General features: G+C 40.3%; 1 protein-coding gene across 1 annotated transcript in view; it reads left to right on the top strand.

Annotated features, from left to right (window-relative positions):
* Positions 1–13,335: 13,335 nt before the first annotated feature.
* Positions 13,336–21,268, top strand: part of LOC126259680 (solute carrier family 25 member 44) — a 145,261-nt gene continuing 137,328 nt past the window's right edge. The window contains exons 1-2 of the mRNA XM_049956639.1: positions 13,336–13,579; positions 13,700–13,984. Coding sequence (XP_049812596.1) covers positions 13,789–13,984 — 196 coding nt within the window. The 5' untranslated portion in view covers positions 13,336–13,579; positions 13,700–13,788. The remainder of the gene's footprint in view (positions 13,580–13,699; positions 13,985–21,268) is intronic.

Below are 21,268 nucleotides of genomic sequence, written 5' to 3'. Positions count from 1 at the left end.
GCTTATCCCATGACCAAATAGTGTTTTTACCTGTTAATTGGCATAATCTAGGTGTATCTAAAGCAGAGTGATGAATAAATTTACGAAAAAAGTTAATTAAGCCCAAAAAACTGCGTAGTTGTTTCTTCGTCGTAGGAACAGTAATGTCACGTAGAGCTTGAAGTTTTTCCGGATCAGGCGCAATGCCTTCTGCTGAAATTACGTGTCCAAGAAATTTTATAGAAGTTTTGCCAAAATGCGATTTACTGAGGTTAACTGTAAGTCCTTGTGCATGAAAAGTTTGCAGTAGTCGTTCTAAAATCAGATTGTGTTCAGACCAGTTAGCTTCTGCAATAAGAATGTCGTCTACATACGTCGTAATTCTGTCTTTAAGTTCTGTCGGAAGTATAGTGTTCAAACCGCGAATAAAAGCTGCAGAGGAAATTGTTAAGCCGAACGGTAATTTACAAAATTGATAACAGTCGCCAAAACAGAGAAATGCTGTGTACTTTCTGCAATTCGGATGAAGTTGAATTTGCCAAAATCCCGATTTCAAATCTAATGTAGAATAAATAGCAGTACCGTGAAATTTTTGTAGAAGTTCCTCTAAAGTCTGTGGTCGATCTGTTTCATTAATAATAATGTCATTAATGTGACGTGAATCAAGTACAAGGCGAAGTGAGCCATCTTTTTTCTTAACAATATGTAGCGGGTTTATGTACGGGCTAACTGCCGGTTCTATAATTCCTTGGTCGAGCATATCCTGCAATTCTTTTTTAACTTGTTCTCTGTGGATATATGGAATGGGATAATGCTTTGCTTTAAATGTATCGTGCTGTTTGACTTGAAATTCGTACATAAAGCCGGACATAGTACCAGGAATGTTGTCGAAAACTGGAGCTTGCTGTAAAAGAATTTTGTGTAATTGCGTTCGTTCGTCGTCTGTATTTGCACTGCTTTGTTCAACTTTATCGGAAATCATCTGCATTACGTCGTAGTCAGTTTCGTCTGGAGTGTTATAGTTATGTACGTACGTGTCTGTGAACAATGCGGAATTACAGTCTATGTTACGTGTTGCGGAAATGACCTCTGTGCGGTTAATTGTTTGTTCTTCCGCAGATAAAGAATGCTGAAACTCTAAAGCTAATTGTACTTTTTCGTCCTTCAACATTAAATAAGAATTTTGAAAATCAACCACTGCGTCGTGTTGTACCAGAAAGTTCATGCCTAAAATAACGTCTGTTGTCAACAAGGGAACAATCCAAAAATTTGAGTGAAATGTATGACCTCCAATACAAAATGATAAATGCGTCTGTAATTTCACATCCACTCCTTTACTCGATACCGCTCCTTTCACTTTCGTTTTGCCTAAAGGTAATGTGGGATAGGTGTTCTCTTTGTTACACTCGTTAAAAGTTTCTTCATTAATAACCGACATAGGTGAGCCAGAGTCAATTACTGCTGAAAATTTCGATGAACCAATTTTAATTTCGATGACAGGATGTGAAATGGTTTTCTGAACAACTGGTCTTTCCTGTAAAAGAGTGTCTCTGATATCGTCAAAAGTAATTACATTCTCGTGAACAACATTTTGCGTGTCAAAAGTAGTGCTTGTGTTATTGGAAGATGCGTCCTGAACAGTATCTAGTCAAATTCTATCTGACGTGTTACTATTATCAGGAGGATGTTGTGGCATTTCTACTATTTGAACAGTTCTATTACTTCTTCCAGACGTATTACGCTCTGGATGATACCTACTGTCGGGTTCATTCACGAGAATATGTTCTGGCGGATGATTTTGCTGTTGGTAAGATCGGCTGTTATTGTACGTACGCTGATAACTGTGCTCATCGTTTTTACGTCTGTCGTGATAGTCATCCCTATACGGTGCACTGCGATAGGAATTGAAATACTGTCTTCTGTGTACGTAGTTATTTCCTTGCTGCCGTGTGTTACTATTTGTTGTATCAGGGACTACACGTGCACGCGGTGAAACATTAAAGCCTGGTTGACGTTGTGCATTCCATTGTTGGTTAGGTATGCTAACCGGCTGACTTTCATGTTGTTGTGGCGGAAAACGTCTATTGTTACCAAAATGTGGTTCCTGTTGCTCATAATTTTGACGATACCGATAATTAGAATTTTGTCTGTCACCAAAGTTCTGGTGGTTGTCAGTCCTAAAGCGTCTATCACTTCTACCATTGAAATTACGTGTCTGATTATAATTGCTGTGCGTTTGCTGGCCTTGGTTGTTATACGAAAAATTTTTGTTGACAAACGAATAATCAGATTGTTGTACTTCCAAGAGCTGTAACAGATCTCTGAATGCTGAAATATTTTCCTTTTGCTGACCAGTTAGAAGTGAAACTCTTAATGACCGTGGTAATTTAGAGATACATAATTGAATGAGTGCGGATTCACTATAGGGTTCACTTAAATACTGGTTTTGTTGCACCATGTGCTCAAAAAATTGCGTGACACTAGGAAAATTTGTGTTCTCATAATTTGGCAAACTAATTAGCTGATCTTTAATTCCGCGCTGTGTCGTCTTCGACCAGTACGCTGACAGAAAAGCATTCTGAAATTCCTCTACTGAATAACATTGTCTCGCGATCGGCCTCATACGAGTTGCCGGTTCGCCTTCCAAAAAGCTGCAAATAAATTCCAGTTTGTGCGTAACGGGCCAAGTCGGTGGAAAAGCAAAGCTAAACTGTTGTATCCAATCTAGTGGGTGAATCTGTGTTCTGTCGTTTTTAAACACTTTAAACTTTCTCACTGACAGAAAATGTTTGTAATCGAAATTATCGTCTCTGTGTGATGGAACAGGTTCATGGTTGTAAGAGAATCTGTTGAACTGTGATTGTTCGGAATCAAAGTCGTGTGCTCTTTGTAGATTACCCAAATTACACGCGTTGCGCGAATCTGACAAATGTTCGCAAAGTGGCGTCTGCTGTGATGCGTTATTAACCGAAATACTTTTCATCTCTGTGATTTCCTGTTGTAAACTAGACAATTTTCTACGTAAAGTGTTATTAGATGAATCAATCTCATTAATTGTCTGCTGTAAATTTTGAAATTCAGGTGTTTGGTTAAATGAGACCGGTGAAATGTCGTCTGATTTGCTGTCATTAGTACTTTCAATAACATCAATACGACTGGCCAATTCATCATATTTTTCAGTCAGTATTTTTGCCTGATCATCGTTTTTAGAATCGGACGCGTTAATCTGTTTTTGCAACTTACGTGTAATTTCGTTCAGATTTTTAACGTCAGCTTTGACGACATCGGAATCCTGTGTTATTTCTAATTCTTCAAATCTGTCTGTCACTGTCTGAATATCTGCTGTATGTGTATCTGTTTTTGATTTAAGATCAGAAATTTCATCACGTAATTCCGCGTTCAACTGTTCGATGGTATTAATTTTGTCGGACATTGTAACAATATTGTTGTCTACGTATGTTTTTGCTTTCGCAAACATCTTACGTTTGTCTTCTTGCCTCTGAGCAGTGATTGTTTCCATTACTTGACGTTTTACTTTATTTTGATCCTCAATAAATTTGCGGAAACGCGTATCACTGTTTTGTATATGAAGACTAAGACGTTCGTTAATTTGAGTGTTCTGTTGGTCGAATTTCGCGTCAATCTTTTCATCCATTGTGCGCGAAAGTTCTGTTGTCATTGCTTTAAATTCGTCGCGTAATTGTGTAGCTTTTTCAGAGCATTGTTTAGCGACTCCGCTAATTTCCGCTCTAAGTGTTTCTGTTGTAGCTGTTTGAAATTCCCTTAATTCCTGAGCAACGGACTTAATTTCTTCGCTACTTTTTCGCGAACAGGCCTCGATTTCCTCGCGTAATTGTTCCTTAGTGTCATGGCACTGCGCGGCAACGGCTCTAATTTGTTCACTTAACTGTCTGGAATTGTTATCTAATTTTTCATTTAACTGTTCGTTCTGTTCATTAAGTTGTTGTTTGAGATCTTCTTTAAGACTGTCTTGTTTTTCATTCTGTTGTCTAACTTGCTCACTAAGTTGTTTGAGATTTACATCATTGTTGTCTAATTTTTCACTAAGTTTGTCTTGTTTTTCATTCTGTTGTTTGACCTGTTCACTAAGTTGTTTGAGATTTACATCACTGTTGTCTAACTTTTCACTCTGGTTGTCTTGTTTTTCAATAATTTGGTTAATTCGTTGCAGCAATAGTGCCATAATTTGATCCGAGCTAAAATTAACATTTCCATTCTCTGTGCTAATTAATGGTGGATCTGGAATTGTCTCTCTTTGTGTGACCACTTGGTCATTCTGTAATTTGCAAAAACGTTTATCAGTCAGATGTACACTGTCAGACACCATTTCGGAATCAAATAAATCCGTCGTACTTTCAGTACATTGTCCGTTTTCATTAGAAAAATTTCTCTGCACGTTACCTGAATTTTCCAAACCGAGTGTGTTAAGCTGGGCAGCGCTCATTCCAACAGAACGCCCCGTGTCATCAATTGTCGTCAAATTAACAGAGGAGACAATTGAGTTCGCTTGTTCATCATTCAGGTAAAAGTCGTCATTCGCGGTTGGAACGCACTGACTGTTAGTGAACGCAGCATTGTCATCACTACTCTGCGTGTCACAATTACTATCGGTCATGTTGTTTAAGTCGGTAATTTCATTCAAAATACCTCGCGATACACTATTCACAGTCTTTCGCGGCATTTTAACAATAATCATAAATATTCACAAAACAAATAAGCACAAATGCAAAAAGCAACAAACAAAATTACAACGGAGCAACAAATTGCCGTTGACCTGTAGAAAGAAAGTCACAAGATTAGTAAAAGCGTTGCGCCAAATTATAATTATATTTAAGCAAATAAGAGCAGATATCTGACTGTTTTTCAAAAGATTCTCAACGAAATACGATCCTGGACTGGGTGTCGCCAAGTGTAACCTCCCCACAAAAATATTAGAATGACAATACTTAATAGAAATTGATCCAAATGTAACCTTCCCGCAAAATATTAATGACAAAGACAATTAAATGAAAGCTCGCTATCTGACTCAAGTACAAGTTCCCATTAAATAATGAACGCTAATCCCATGATAATGAAACTGTAATGATAACCTAAACTCAATTCAACCGAAAAGTCGGTGTTTGCCCTGTGCGAAACGAGAATAAATTTCTTACCTTAGTGAAACTGCATGTCAAAATTCTGCTCTTATTGTTCTCTGTCGCTTGCATGAAAAGCATTGGAAGTACCTTTTAAAAATCTTTGTTAAAAGGAAATGGAAGGAAATTTGAATGATTGTCTCTAAAATTGCTTTTAAATCAAAATTATTATTGGGGGCGATTTTTGAAAGTTAAATTACAATGAGTGTTCGTTACATTATCTGATGAGCGCAAAGCTGCATGATTATTTATTTAAGTAAATTATACCTCGTCCTGAATCTCGACCATTGCGATGCCGACGCCCGTCGACTGCTCTCCGCTACTGCTAGCAACCGACTCCAAGCACTACTGAGGACTGACTACTGCAGACTGACTGACTGCTCGCTACTGCGAGTCGAGCGCAACTGCTCTGGTCAGAGATTCTACAATGTCTCAGCATCGCTGCCGCACAACATACGTGTTTCAGTTTATATAGTTCGGGAATCATAATTAAATAAAAGTCCAAACAAAGAAGATTCATTTTAATGACGCAAACACTATTTTTCAAATATTAAATTAGCAACATAATACATTTTTTTACAGAAATCTGTGTTACGAGACATCAATCACATCCCATCAGTACAACAGTTCGAACAAGAAGAAGGATTAATCTAGAAGAATCATAGAGAACAAAAGATTGAGAATTTCATTACCTTTTTCATTGTGTATTGTCTGAGATAAAAAGTTTTACAATATATTAAATGATGTCATTGACAATAACTATTTAATATTTTGCTAACGATGAAGTTCTTTTTATTAATAGCATGAGAATGTTCATTCACATTCCACACTCAATGCTGTCATGAATATTATTCTGAATAAAATAATGGCATGAATATTACAATATTTCCATGAAACTTTAGAATCGCTGTATCTCAAAACTAGTTGAATGTGTCTTATGAGTAGATCTCTCTGACCCCTTAATTTTTAAGGTAAGGGAATTTAAACTTCCAATACTACAAGAAATACTTCAAAGCCTCGAAACGAGTGTGACCCATACAGTAATGATGCCAAATTTAATGATTGTTAGGAAGTACTGTAGAAGAAAATAACGATTGAAATTATATGGTGAAATGACAGATCATGCAAAGAAAGTACATCTTTACCATGAAAAGTACATGTAAGTCCATCACTTTTTGGTAGGTTTTTGTCCCTTCCTCTTGATGTTTAGCTATGGAGATTTCTTCATTCTTTTTGACTTGGATGTTGGTTCATTATGTGGTAAATTGGAATATAAATGCCTTACATGTTCACCACACAACTGTTTAAGTTCTTGAATGTCTGCATATTTTATAAGATATTGGCAGGGGCTCTGAATATATACCCATATGATTAGTTATTTGCAAAGCAGTCTTGATTTATCTTACAAAAGTGGTATGGGAGCATCGATTGCTGAAATCGACAGCAATCACCAGCATTGACACAAGAAACAATGAATAAGTGTTCTTCTTTGGAAATTTTTTGTTGTTGTCCTGTCCACTATTGTCCTCGTGTCTCTTGCTATGGTATAAAGTGTACACTGATAAAACAGTGTACACAGGAGTTAAAAAGCGTATGTTTTGTGGCTTCCATACTTGAATATCATTCATACTCACTGCCACCCAAATTCCTACATGGGTGACCCGTGACGATAATTTGTTTTGTGTTAACTCAGTGAACACACCACGTGATTTATCGCTGAGACAATGGATACTGAAGTATATCAGAAGCTCTTAGGGCCTTTCGCCAGTACAAAAGGCATGCCCCAATGATTGCATATAGTATTGAACTGTGTGGAACCACGTAAGTCCGAAAATTCGAGTATAAATGACTATCAATAGCTTCCTGCCTATATTCTTGGATGGGCTGATACCACATGGCAAAGTTCAGTACCACCTTCCACTGGCTTGATTGACTTTTCTGCGATGGAAAAACATCAGAGGTTTCTACCTGTTTATTCCACAACTTGTGCTTGGTACCAGTACATGAGCTGGACAGCAATGCCTTACTCCTCCCATTGTGACGTGTGCTACATTCGGGTGGCAAATCCATGTTTAAACAGTGTTGGAGCTTAGCTGGCTATTGGGATTTTTGGCGTTGCTACCACGCTGTGGCCAATCGACAGGATTCTGCTCGCCAGTACCCCCAGATTAACAATAATCGTGCCTTACACAAACTTTCCTAGTAGTTACACTGTACACTGCTCTCCTCTAAAGCTTCCATGGTTGTTATCAAGTCAACCACATACTTGGTTTGCGATTGTCGAACAAGTGCTCGCTACTAACTTATTTTCGACGATGCTGCTGGGGCACAACTTAGTGTTTCACGTGGATGAATATGCAAATACCATCAGTTTTGTTATTTTCTCACTACTATCCTTCAACAAGTTTGAAGCTGTCAAGGCTGTATTGCTTCAAAGATCTGGTTAATCACATGAGCAGCAAATCCAAAAAGCTATCTGCTATGAACAGCTGAATTGTAGGACGCCCTCACAGTTTTGGTGCCTCTTTCGAACATTTGTGAACCCTATATTAATACCTGACCTCACACTATGGACAATATAGACATGAAAACTACCTTATGAAATTCAAACATTTTTGATAGTGACGAAGGACTCCCACAAGAAGTTAAGTTGCAGTTAGCAGATCATGTTTTCCTGTTGTAAGATGGCCACACACAGCACCCGGCATCTACAAATAGTACTTCCGCTTGGTAACCGTCTGGTTTGTCGATGTCACTGACGACTACTGAACACACATGATAACTTCCAATACTTACCAATACACCATACATGGAGCAGCAGCAGCCATCTTACCCTTCCCTGCAGCAGGTCCTGCCCAGGAATGCCCAAAAATACCTGACACTACCAATGCAGGTCATCGCCCTCTGGGGCCTATGATACACTGTACCCAGCTAACAACAAGCTGCAGGACACCACCCACCTCTCAGAGTACAGACAGTGGTCAACAGATCACGCACAGCTGTTTATTCCAGTCACAGTTCAGCGAAATTATGAGTAAATGTTTTCCGCCATGCGACCCATGACCTTCACTAGGCATAAGAGAATGCGAAGCTGTTAAATCACACCATGGAACAAACGAGTTTGGTCCCACTGGCCATCAATGACAGTGATTGAATCTGTTTACTTGACCGGCTGCCAGCCACCATTTCCTGGTAGACTCTGGCCCTGTACTCAACACTACTCTGGTCCCCCTCTTACTATTCAACCTACCCAGATATATTATTTCATTTCAAGGTGGCGAACAGATTGATCCATACAACACATAGTACTACTGAACATAACATTGATTTTGGCAATGGACAGATGTTCAAGTGGATCTTCATTCAGATGGACGTGAGTGCACCACAGTTAGATTTTTTTTGCGACTTTTATCTGTTCAGCAGCTACGTTCTTCACTCAATGAGCAACTAGAGACAACCAATAAATTGCGCTGTGCTACCAGAGTTGAGTGTATTGTGTTACAAGAACAGAATTCATCATTAAAGGCATCACCACACGAGTGATACACTTAACTAGCAGATGCCAAAAGCGAACTCCTGTCATTGTTATCTTAACATGCCGCCAACCTGGATAGCCTAATTTCACAGGAATTCAAACCTCACAAACGTTTAACGTAACGTAGAAGACCTGCAAATCGAAGTACAGTACTTTATTCTTAATCCTGGGGATAACAGCAAATATGATTCCCTTTATGAGTTACTGGCCCAGACTTTACTGAATTGGGACTTGATAGACACTTCTAAGAGTGTGAAAACTTACTACTTCCAGAGAGATGCTGTGAACACCATTCAGCACTGCATGAAAATGTTAGAATCATCGCAGTCAACTCTGCTTCCCACCGCGACTGTCTCCTTTCTGTGACGACATATCGCATATACATTAGTGACATTGGAATTTGTGACAGTGCAGTCAATGACACTGACTCCCTCTTGTGTGCATTTAGTATGACCCAGCCTTTAAGGCACTACAGCAATTAGGGTAGCTTGTCACCAAATAGAAATCACAGAGGGACCTCTTATCTCCTACAAGTCATGTACCTTGTCCCAGATACGTTACTGATAGTGAGAACAGATCTGGATGAATTAGGAAGAGCATTATCTGTCCCTCAAACATGATGCTAAGCGTATCACGTTACTATCACAGTTCATACTATACACTATCACTATAAGGAAACAACACAGAGTAAGAAACTCAACTGATCACGTTTGCAGTCGCACCTAACTAACCTAACAGGTGTAATGTAAACGGTGGAAGCAATCTTTGGTCTTGCCCCCTTCTTTCTGTGAGAAGATAAGCTTAAAACATTCTTTCCGTTACCACTAACAGTGAAAACCTTTGCATTGCACTGACTTGGCAGATTATTCGAAAGTCATTTTGACTACTTTGTAACTCAGATGGCTGGGCATGAGAAGTACTATAAATTCATTCCCTAATTAAACGGACTTGCCCCTTTTTTCCGCGTGGTCGTTATTGTTTGTTAAAAAAGGTATAAAGGTCCTGTGAATTGCTGAGTGTCAAGCTGTATTCAAGAAATTACAGAAGGCACTATTAACTAGCCATGTAATAATTCTTCCAAATTGTGGAGAAGGACTTATCCTATCCTGCGATGTGAGCAACCAGGCAGTCAGATCCGTTTTAAGTCAGGCAGTAAATGGGAAAGAATATCAAATAGCACATGCACCAAGACAGTTAAATGAAGCTGAGGAAAATTACTCAACCATAGCTTATGATATGTTGAGCTTAACAAATGAATTCATTTAGTTTTTGGTGTTACCTATATGGTAGAAAATTCATACTTACAATCGACAATTGTAACAGAGCTCTGTTACACTTCTAATATAACTTGTGGAGTACCCATTGCTCCTCAGAACACTTTCCAGGTGTTTCAACAAGAAAGGGGAAAGCCTTAAGGCTTCCCGTACTGCAGCGAACGACCGTCGCAGGTAGCAAGAGGAGAACCGCATCTGAAATGACCGAGGAGATGCCCGCGGACGTTGGCGCGCCAGGTCATATAGTTTGCGGCCGCGAGCTCGGCTCCAGTTCACCACCGGCAATGGAGGGTGAAGCTTTGACACTGCCAGCCACTCGTGCGGGCGTAACGTCAGTAAAATCATTAGATGAACGTCGGCCGAAGAACCCGAAGCAGAAGCCAGCAGGCAGTGTGTCAACAAGTGGCCACGAAAGCCTTAACAATTTTGTATTACGCCTCTACGGGGAGGAGATTTGCAGATTGTACCGAGGCCTTCAATAACGACGGAAGAAGAAAGCGCGATTGATGTCCTCTATCGCCTTTCCGTCACGGTGCCGGGATGAAGGTGCTACACCGAAGTTCTTGAAATGTAAGCGCCTATTCAGCACCGCCCACGCACATCGCCTCTACGACAGAATGGAACGAGCTTTTCTTCGTGAGCGAATTCATATAACACGGAGAGACTTGGCGATAACGGATCAGGAACTTTTGGACATTTTCTATCAACTAAGTAGCAGATTGCATCGAGACGACTGGGACAAGATCGACAGCATCACTCAACAGGAGCATGCAGAACGAACTCGAGCGCTGCACCGAGCGACAGAAGAAAAAATTTGAAAGATGCCGGAAGCAGACCGACAAGGCGATTCCCGATATGTCACACACTGTGGTCAGCCTCACTAAACGACAATTGATCGAAGAGGAAGTGTCTGTTCTTCAAAAAGGAGGGAATTTCGCTATCATCCCGAGAACTATACCTATGGAGGACATCATTGCCAACACCGAAGCGGCCATTCGGACCCTTCCTTGTGAAAGGGCAGAGGAAATACGCACTGAAACAGCCAGGATACTGCGCCCAGCAAAACCACCAGCTTGCAACCAGAAGAAAGAAGAGCTACAAGCCATTAAGAATCTCAACGCCGACAAGAGTATATTGGTACTGCCTGCCGATAAGGGGAATGCGCACGTCGCAATGAAGACCGAAGATTATGAGCAAAAGATCCGAGACCTATTAGATCCGACGACGTACCGAAAACTAAGCGCAGATCCGACGCAGCGTATCACACGGAATACGAAACGATTAATCAAGGCGTCTTCTCTGCCGGCGGACATACAGAGAAACCTGCGCAACACAGAAGCCCTACCACCTCGGCTGTATGGATTACCCAAGATACATAAGAACAACGTTCCACTAAGATCGATTGTTAGCGCTCCTGGCTCACCGACATATAAACTGGCAAAACACTTGGCCTCTCTGCTCCAGCCACACGTGGGGAAGACCGACACATACATAAAGGACTCAGGACATTTGATTGAGAAGCTGAAGAATCTGAAACTTACACCAAACGACATCCTGGCCAACTTCGATGTTGTTTCTTTGTTTACGAAAATGCCACTCAGTGACGCTCTGGAGCACATCGGTTCCATTTTCCCGCAAGACATCACAAAGCTCTTCCATGCATGTCTCAACACGAGCTATTTCACGTGGAATGGCGATTTCTACGAACAGCTGGAAGGCGTCGCCATGGGTAGTCCTCTTAGTCTAAGTGGTGGCCAACTCCTTCATGGAACAATTCTTGGTGGCTTGCAAACCTAAGGTGTGGTACAGGTACGTCGATGATACCTTCGCTGTGTGGAGCCGTGGTGAAGAGCAGCTCACTGACTTCCTAAGACAATTGAACAGCCTCCATGCCAACATAAAATTTACCATGGAAGTAGAGAAGGACAAAAAACTGCCATTTCTAGATGTGCTGGTCACAAGGGATGGTGAAATCCTGGGACACAGCGTATATCGAAAACCGACACACACAGACAATCTATCAAACCACCACCCGAGCCAGAAAAGAGGCACGATTAATACGCTCGTAATGCGGCCAGGACGAATATGTGAGCCGCAGCACCTCAGACGCGAAATGCAACACCTGGCAAGTGTTCTGAGGAGCAATGGGTACTCCACAAGTTATATTAGAAGTGTAACAGAGCCAAACACTCGGCGAAGTAAGGAATCAGAAAAAGAAATGTAGGGTACGGCCTTTCTGCCATACATTCCCAGAGTGACAGACAGAATCCTTCGTATATTGCGCAAACACGGCGTAAAGACGATTTTCAAACCGACAAGGAAGATCAAAGAGTGTCTTAGATCGGCAAAGGAGAAAAGGGACCCACTTGCAATGTCGGAAATATACCGTATACCATGCACATGCGGAAAAGTTTATATCGGAATGACTGTACGATCAATCAACACCAGGATCAAAGAACATAAGTGACATTGCAGGTTGGGGCAGGTGGAGAAATCGGCCATGGCAGAGCACGCACTGAGTGAGACCGACCACGTAATAAAATTCGCTGACATGGAAGTTCTGGCTGTAGAGAAGCACTATCACACGCGCTTGTTCAGAGAAGCTGTAGAAATACAAAAACACGCGAACAGTTTCAACAAGAAAGAGGAAAGCCTTAAGGATCCTAGCTTCCCGTACTGCAGCGAACGACCGTCGCAGTTAGCAAGCATAGAGCAAATATCTCTGGAGTGAGCATTGCGTTCTGCGCATGTTGTCAACATTAAACCAGGATTGTCACGCGTTTTTGGGATTTCGCTGTGCGTGTGTGCTTTCTGCAGCTCTTGAAGTTTATAATATCAAGAGTTTTTGTTGTGTTTCACCGTTTGTTGGTAGTATAATAGCGATGGTGAATTACTGTTGTTGCTACGGATGCAAAGAAAAATATGTGAAAGCAGGGATAGTAACTTTTCATGGGTACATACCATGTAGCTCTAATTATAGTTATCATATTAGCAAGAGACACTGTATATGTTTAAAAATTTCAAGATGCATTATAATTAAGGCTTGATTCTGTAGGCCTATTTTTCTATGCTTTTATGACTATATTATAGATATTACGGCTCGTACGAAAGCTTACAAACAATCGCTTCCTCTCGTAAATTTGCTAGTGAAAGGGAATTGTTAGTTGTTTCAGCAAATACTATCCTCGCAGGAGAGCTTCTGTAAAGTTTGGAAGGTAGGAGACAGGATACTGGCAGAAGTAAAGCTGTGAGTACCGGGCGTGAGTCGTGCACTTGCCCGAGAAAGGCAAATGTCCCGAGTTCGAGTCTCGGTCGGGCTCACAGTTTTAATCTGCCAGGAAGTTTCAGAGATCCCTGTTTACTCCATTGAAAAAGTATTTCTTTGCTGAGATATATGCCATCTTTGACTTGCCGATCATCTGGTCGCAAGTCAAAACATGGAATTTCACGAGCAAGTGCAAGTGTATTGTTGGCCTTGACAGGTGATAATAATTTGTGGCGGTCCGGCTATGAGCAGTCAAAATGTGCGCTTTATGACGTGAAATTAAGGCCATGATAAAAAATTTGTGACTGATGCCGCGTTTAAGAAAAAGACTCTGATAAACAATACTCTCGTGACCTTTAAATCGTAGAACGTAAGTTCTATACGTACCTCATGAAAGTTAAGGATTGTCAGACATTACTGGAAGTGGTGTTTAAATTAGAACATAAGTGGAGAAATATCTAGTGAAAATTTTTTGTTGTTAATATTTCAGATGAGATGGAACCGGTACTTCGCGGTGTATTGACTAGCGAGTGTGAAGAACGGTGAAACACTGTTGTGATACTGTCATGTTAGGAGAATATGAAAACGGATAGACGTAAAATGGTATCGATGGAGTCACAGCAATTCATAAGGACGATTGAGTGGGAAATGATGGACAAAAAGAAGTTTGTCCCTTTGAGTATGTTGAGTTCATTCTCCATTAGATGCTTCCTGTACCCACTAACAGTAATCAAAACTAGACTTCAGGTACAACGACACGATCAGATGTACACAGGTGAGAGCAACAACGTTTTTGGTCTACAACACTGGAGAGAAATTTCCATGTATGCTGTTTCAATGCTATCACAATTATTGCTACTACTGGGTAATCCCTTTACTATTCTATAACTCAGTAATCCTTACAAAGCATCACTGTTACGTTACATATTTTATGTACGTCATGAGTTCCTTAGTACAGAGTTTCTATCTTGGCCCAAGAAATATTTCTGCCTGGCATAAGCAGTCTGAACTGTTACTGTCATCATTTGCAACATCGTTATAAGTGAAGTAGTAAACATATAGAGTAGATGTTTTGCTACTAAATCTTTCATCAGCTTGAAATAATTACATAAAATGTTTGGTACAATAAATGCTAGTTACAATCTGTGTTGATTGTGATAGGTTATATATTTTCATGAAGTTAAAGTGCATCTCTTTTGCGCTCTTTGTGACAGGCTAACAATGTATAGCTTCTGTGTTATTTTTGAAGTTTCTGTGAATATTGCATCTATAACGTAATGAAATTAGTAGGTTATGGCTGAAGAACGTTTTATAAAATGAGTGCTATTAGTGTTAATCTATGGTTGGTTCTTCTAAAGAATGCTGTTGTGTTCCATGATTTTTCGTCGTGAAGTTACTAAGATTTCTGCTATTTTGTAGGTAAGTTGTATGAGCAATGTATGGTTGTTACGGGAACAAAATCTTTGCATCAAACATGGATCTTGTCATCTAGCGGTTTCGGGTGCATGTTCTAAGAATCTCAAAAGTATAGAGTTTCTTTGTAAAAGAGTTCAAGCTTGATTCAAAAGAAAATCTTTCAAGTAGTCTTTCAGAGTACAGCATTGTGTAGTGTAATGAAGATTTAGAGGCTTATCAGCTGCCATAAATTCCCTTGCATCAGCTGTTGTATCACTTTGCAGTTAACTGTCTATACTATTCTGAAAGTCTTGGAATTATTAAAATTTTTTTTTTACGTCGTCATGTCAGTCGACCTCCTGGCCTCTACTATCATTTTTACAGGTTTCTTCATGTTTGGACCATGACAGTTCAGCAGTGTATGGGTTAATTACTTCTTTTATATATTGTGGATCCTTTCCAGATAGCTTTTACTATGAGGAAGCTAAACAATGTGACAGTATGGGAACGACATCAGTAAATACACCCGCTAACAAAGATACAAATGATGCAAAAGATTTCACTCCAGCAATAAAATGAAACTAATGGCATGACAATGGGAAGTAGGAGATTTTGGCCAGGGACAGCATAAATATACAACAATAAGAATGTCACCATAAAAAAAATAAAGAAAATCCTCTAAAAGAAACTTATCAAAAAATACAAAAACCCACAATGGGAACTGAATATTTCATTTGACCTATGTAGCTCAAACAAAAACTGCAATACCAGACACTTTATCCGCACTCTAAATGCGCGTTCAGTGACCCTCCCCTCCACCCGATCATGAACAACTAGTGAATTTTACACTGTATTTTACAGACTGTAAAACATACCTTTTTCTTTGAAACATTGCCTCCAAAATTCAAGTGCATCTTATACTCAAAATTAATATGAAAATGTCCAGCGTTTGATTCAAAATTCCCACCAGTCTTAGAAATGGCCGTGTATTTGATGCTGTGGGATGGGAAACCTATTTCTATCTGGCAACAATAGATTCAACTGGGAGCAGCAGTGCACCAATGCCACAATCTGGCAACAATAGATTCAACTGGGAGCAGCAGTGCACCAATGCCACAAACATGAATTTGCAGGGATTCACAAGCTTGCTAACACTGTCTCCCTGTCACCCTACCATCACAAATCCAGAACACTGTCTAGACTATGATGCATCACTGCAGTCTGCTGTGCCACTGAACGTGAACTAAAGGTGATTTGGGTTATTGGTAAAAGTAAAACACTTTTGTTAGCAGGTAGTTTCATAATGGAAAAAAATAAAAGGTACTCATATTATGTGGACTATAAATTGAAAGTAGTAGCATCTGTGAAGAGGGCAATGATGATGACAAAGAGGGAGCAGGAGGAAGAAGAAGGAGAAGAAGAAGAAGAAGAGAAAGAGAGTTCAGATGGCGATTTTCAGCGATTTTAAAGGTTAAAAAAAATCCAGACTACTAACGAGGCTACAAATTAACAATTTCAAAGCAGAAAACAAATCAGTAGCCAATAACTAATGACATTAAAATAACTCACTGTCAAGGCAACAAAAACAAACTCCCGAAACATTGAGTAATACACAGCACTAACTCCAATGCTGTACTAACACCACTCACAGTCAGTTTAGAAGCATAAACGTCCCACACTAGAGTGCACCACCACCTATTCCAACACACGCTCTGCAGACACAACCCATTTCGTACATGCCATGCCTCAGCGATGTCACACAACATATTTGTCTCACAGGTCCAAGCAGACAGGTGGAATCAGACCCTTTGGTTGGCCCTTTTAACAAGCAGAACAAATTGTGGCAGCGTCATCTCTGCTTCTTTGAATGTTGTCAAGCAATCTGCATCAATTTCGGGTGAAGGCAAATAAATTTTGCCTTGATTGTAGGTTTGTATCAGCATGGTGGTTTTAGGTTGAAGAAAGGGATAAGTTAACATAGCGATACCACACCTATAGACTGATGTCGTTAATGTGGCAGAGATACATACCTTAAGAAGTGACAACAGTTGACATCACTAACCTGAAAACATTAGCAAAATTTGCTAAACAAATGGCACTCACTGGGAACAGGGGTTTTTGGACTGGGAATATTCTTGGTAATAAAGCCTTCAAACATATTAAAAACTTGACAGTATCAGACTGCAATGGGAGAATAAGGGGTTTTGATCATAGATATAAATGTAACCCATAGACCAATACAACCTGCACCATGCTGGCCACTTCAGAAAGCTTACTGGCAAGCCTTTACATCCAAAGCTACTTTTGAAACCAGTCAAGAGTGCACAAGAACAGAAGTGTTGGGTCCACACATCTTATCGTCACAATTATGGGCTAAGCTCCAAACATTCGCAGCCACTGTAGTTCCTGGCATCTCTCTCTCTCTGACGACAACTGTACTGATCCCACAGTCATTACTGAATGTTCCATGGCACACTTCGCCATAGTGTCTGCACGCAGGACCTACCATCCTAATTTCGTGACCTGGAAATGCCTGGCGGAGCAGGACTTTTTACCTGGCCATGCACAAGGCTTTAAATTGTACAACGTTCCATTTTAGCGAAAGCAGGTTCTGCAGCTCTTTAGCAGAGGTGCTAAACTGTTCGCATTGATCCTGTGCACATAGTCATGTTGTACAAATGGAGAAGATGTCTTAATTATTGACGACGCCTTTGGCACAATTGATTTATTAATCTCCATTGCATGATGTAATTTTAGATTTTTTACTTCTGATGAAGGTATATTTATATGTACCGAAACCTTGGTCAAGAATTTTAATAAATTTTTATCCTGCAACTGTTTTGGCTGTCATCCTTTGTCGGGTGGACAACCTTTGCCTGCATTACAGCTTTCTATTATTGTGGACTGCATAGTACCAAATTCAGGGGGCCTTACAGAAAATATTTAATTGGGCCCTGAAGCACGGGTATCGGTTTTCTCCTCCGAAAATTCATGTTCTGCATGTTTGTCGACTCGGGACTGTGCATCAGCTGCTAGAACTTTATCTTGGTTATTAGAAGTCATTGGATCCTTCAGATTTTTGACTTATTTTTTACTGTAAATTAACGTGGTTACCATCATACCTGTCAGCTCAAGGCAAATTGTGAAAGGAAACTTAATACCCTTGGGGTTCTCAGCAGCACCTCCTCGGGCTCAGACCACACAGTTCTTCTATGTTATGAAGCTTTGATTTTATTCTGAACAGAGTATGTATGTGCTGCTTGCAGGTTGCACCACCATCAGTACTGAGCTTGTTAGGCCTGCTCCACCACACTAGTGTGTGTTTGGCAGCTGGAGCCTTCTGTACAGGCCTTGTAGGTAGCCTCCTGCTGGAAGCTGGTGTTGCACTGCTTAGGGGCAGACACCAGCAACTCTTGGTGAAGTATGTGGTCAGTCTGTAAGGTGTCTACACATCTGTGCTACTCAAATCTGTTTCACACCAATAGTTCAGACTGTTTACGAATCACCCAAAAATAGGTAGACCAACTTTGATATGATTGACAGCTCTATGCAAGGACTTCCAACTGCTCCCTCTTCTCTGTATTCATGGAGATCCCTCATGGTATATGCCCAGTCCTAAGATTTGAACAGACCTGTTTTGTCATCCTAAGAAAAATGCTGATCCCACCAGTCTCAGGCAGCTCTTTTGTTTTGTTCTGCCTGATTACCCAAATTCAACAAGCATTTATACGGACGGACTGAAAGTCAATGATAGGGTCAGTGTTGTTTTTACACACTCAAGTGGGAAGTGTATAAACTGCAGAGTTGTTAGCCATCTCACAGGCTCTGCAGTGCATTAAAACTCTCATCACAAAGGACTTCCTGTTTCATAGCACTCGATGAGTTGCTTACAAGGCATATCTCAGTGCTACCTCAAAACTTTGTGATCATTAACATCCTAGACCTATTAATTGACCTCTGCAGTCCAGAACGGTAGTAACATTTACCCAAGTCATGTGGATACTGTGGGAAATGAACTTGCTGTCAAATTGTTAAGGAAATGTCCACAGAAGACAAACTTGAATTTGGAGTACCAGGCACAGACTTATGATTACAACTGTGACCTCAAATTTTGAAAACCTGGAATATGGAATGGCAGGCTATCATGACCTCCAACAAGCTCAGAGCTATTGAGAAGAAACGAAGGTATGGCATACTTCTCTCGCAGCCTCTTGGAAAAATGCCATTGTACTGTGCTGACTGATAATTGGGCACACAAAGCTTACCCATGAATTCCTTTGTGTCAAGGCCCCCCCTGAATGCAATTGTGGTACTCATCTCATGATTGCCCATATTCTCACATTGTGTGTGCCCTGCTGGCTCATCTGAGATGAGCAATCAACTCATCAACCTTACCATCTCAGATACTTCCGGACAATGGCTTAAGAGGTATCATAGTGGTAAGTATACCAAGAGAGAGTGAATTTATAACAAAACTTAATTCACCTCCATGTTCAGTGTCAGTGGTGGTTTTGTAGGCAATGTGCCTCGCTGTGGCGTGTGCCATGTATAGTCTCAGGCTACTTTCTCCCTTTCCACTATCATGCATTTTAAAACTTCAGTGTTAGTATTTTATTTATCTAATTGTTTAAGCTAACTAGCTGTCTAGCTTATACAGTCTGCATTTTCTAACCCTATTTTAGTTTCTCGTGCCATTTTAGTTTTACTGGATATGATGATCCTTCTTGATGTGTTTTTCAGTGACTAGCAACAGTTTTTAGCTGCCTGGATTTTTTGTCACTTTTATCTGGATAAAGTTACTGTCAGGTACATGTTCAACAACAATGATAAGCTCATAAATCCTAGAGCTGACAAATCTTGTCTCATTTCATAGCGTCTTTATGTAACTTTTCTGTGAATTGAGAGGCTGACAACCAAGTAGTTTAGTCCTTTTAAATCTGTAATCACCACCACCACCACCACCACAGGTGTACAAGCACATTTTAGTGCCACCTGTGGTACCTTCTCCTCGGTAGTCCTCTCAGTATGCTGAATGAGCCTTGCCACTGTGATCTAGTGGAATTTCGACGAGACTTGTGTGGTAGTTTCACTTTTGTATCATATTGTCCATATGGAATTGAGTATCAGTGAATTTTTATTGTGCTCGTCCCTTTGAAGAGTTTACTGGCCTGCCTATGCCTTCAAATCACCCAGAAAAGACACCGACGAGATGGTGCAGGATTTGTCTCCTGCAACTACAGGTGTGCAGAAGCAATAGTAGATTTTCTACTGGTCACCCTAAGTGGCAGCCTGTACTTTGCTGTTTTGATGAAATAGCAGTAGCCATTAGAGAACATTGTAGAGTGCTACAATGCCACAGACACCCTTCCTCTATGAGCAGCTAATTAAATCTTGTATTGTTCCCAGTACCTGTACAGCACTCAGTTATTTATTATGAAATCTCTCATCTGAACATTGTGAAATATGCTGAAAACTGAATGTAGGAAGTTTAGTGCCAAATGACACATGCTGCACAGTAGTTAAATTACAGTGGTTCCTTTCCACTTCATCTGAACTTTGAAGATATTGATGGCTAGGTCCAGTTGTTCAGTACAGTTTATACAAGTAAAGAGAATTGCACTCATTCTTTTATGATCTTATCTACACTATAATGTAACAGTGGTAGTATATCATTGTAGTAAACACACGGATCATGGGGTCCCGGGTTCGATTCCCAGCCAGGTTGGGGATGTTCTCTGCCCGGGAACTGGGTATTTGTGTTGTCACCATCGTAGCCATCATCATCATTATTTGTAATGTTGGCTAGATTGGCCTATGTAAAAAATTGGGCTGTGTAAAAATTGGGACTTTGTATGGATGCCGATGACTGCACATTGAGTGCCCCACAAACCAGTCATCATCCTCATCATCGAAGTAAACACAGTGCACATGTTATTGTCATGTATATATTCGATAACATAATTGAAACATCCAATAAGTAGGTTTTATGAAACAATCACACTTCAATATTGCGTGATTACTTTCACTGCAGTGATTTGGAGGTACATAGATGTTACTTGGTTACTTGGCATTTGCAGACTTTTATTAGTGTGTTAAACAAAAATGTTAAGCAGTTGCTATCCGTGTACAGGCTCTTTAATCTATCTGACATAAAGGTGTTGTGTTGGATAGCACACCCTGAACTTTGACGTGAGATGATAACATTATGGCTGTCTCATGCAGACTGGCTATTTTGGGCTATTTAGAGACTGCAGGAGAAAGAAAACTGGCGTTTTACGGATCGGAGCGTGGAATGTCAGATCCCTTTATCGAGCAGGTAGGTTAGAAAATTTAAAAAGGGAAATGGATAGGTTGAAGTTAGATATAGTGGGAATTAGTGAAGTTCGGTGGCAGGAGGAACAAGACTTTTGGTCAGGTGAATACAGGGTTATAAATACAAAATCAAATAGGGGTAATGCAGGAGTAGGTTTAATAATGAATAAAAAAATAGGAGTGCGGGTTAGCTACTACAAACAGCATAGTGAACGCATTATTGTGGCCAAGATAGACACAAAGCCCATGCCTACGACAGTAGTACAAGTTTATATGCCAACTAGCTCTGCAGATGATGAAGAAATAGATGAAATGTATGACGAGATAAAAGAAATTATTCAGGTAGTGAAGG

The sequence above is a fragment of the Schistocerca nitens genome, chromosome 5, assembly GCF_023898315.1.
Source record: "Schistocerca nitens isolate TAMUIC-IGC-003100 chromosome 5, iqSchNite1.1, whole genome shotgun sequence".
NCBI classification, from domain to species: domain Eukaryota; kingdom Metazoa; phylum Arthropoda; class Insecta; order Orthoptera; family Acrididae; genus Schistocerca; species Schistocerca nitens.
Note: the sequence above shows the minus strand (reverse complement) of the source record. Positions and strands in the feature narration are given on the sequence as shown.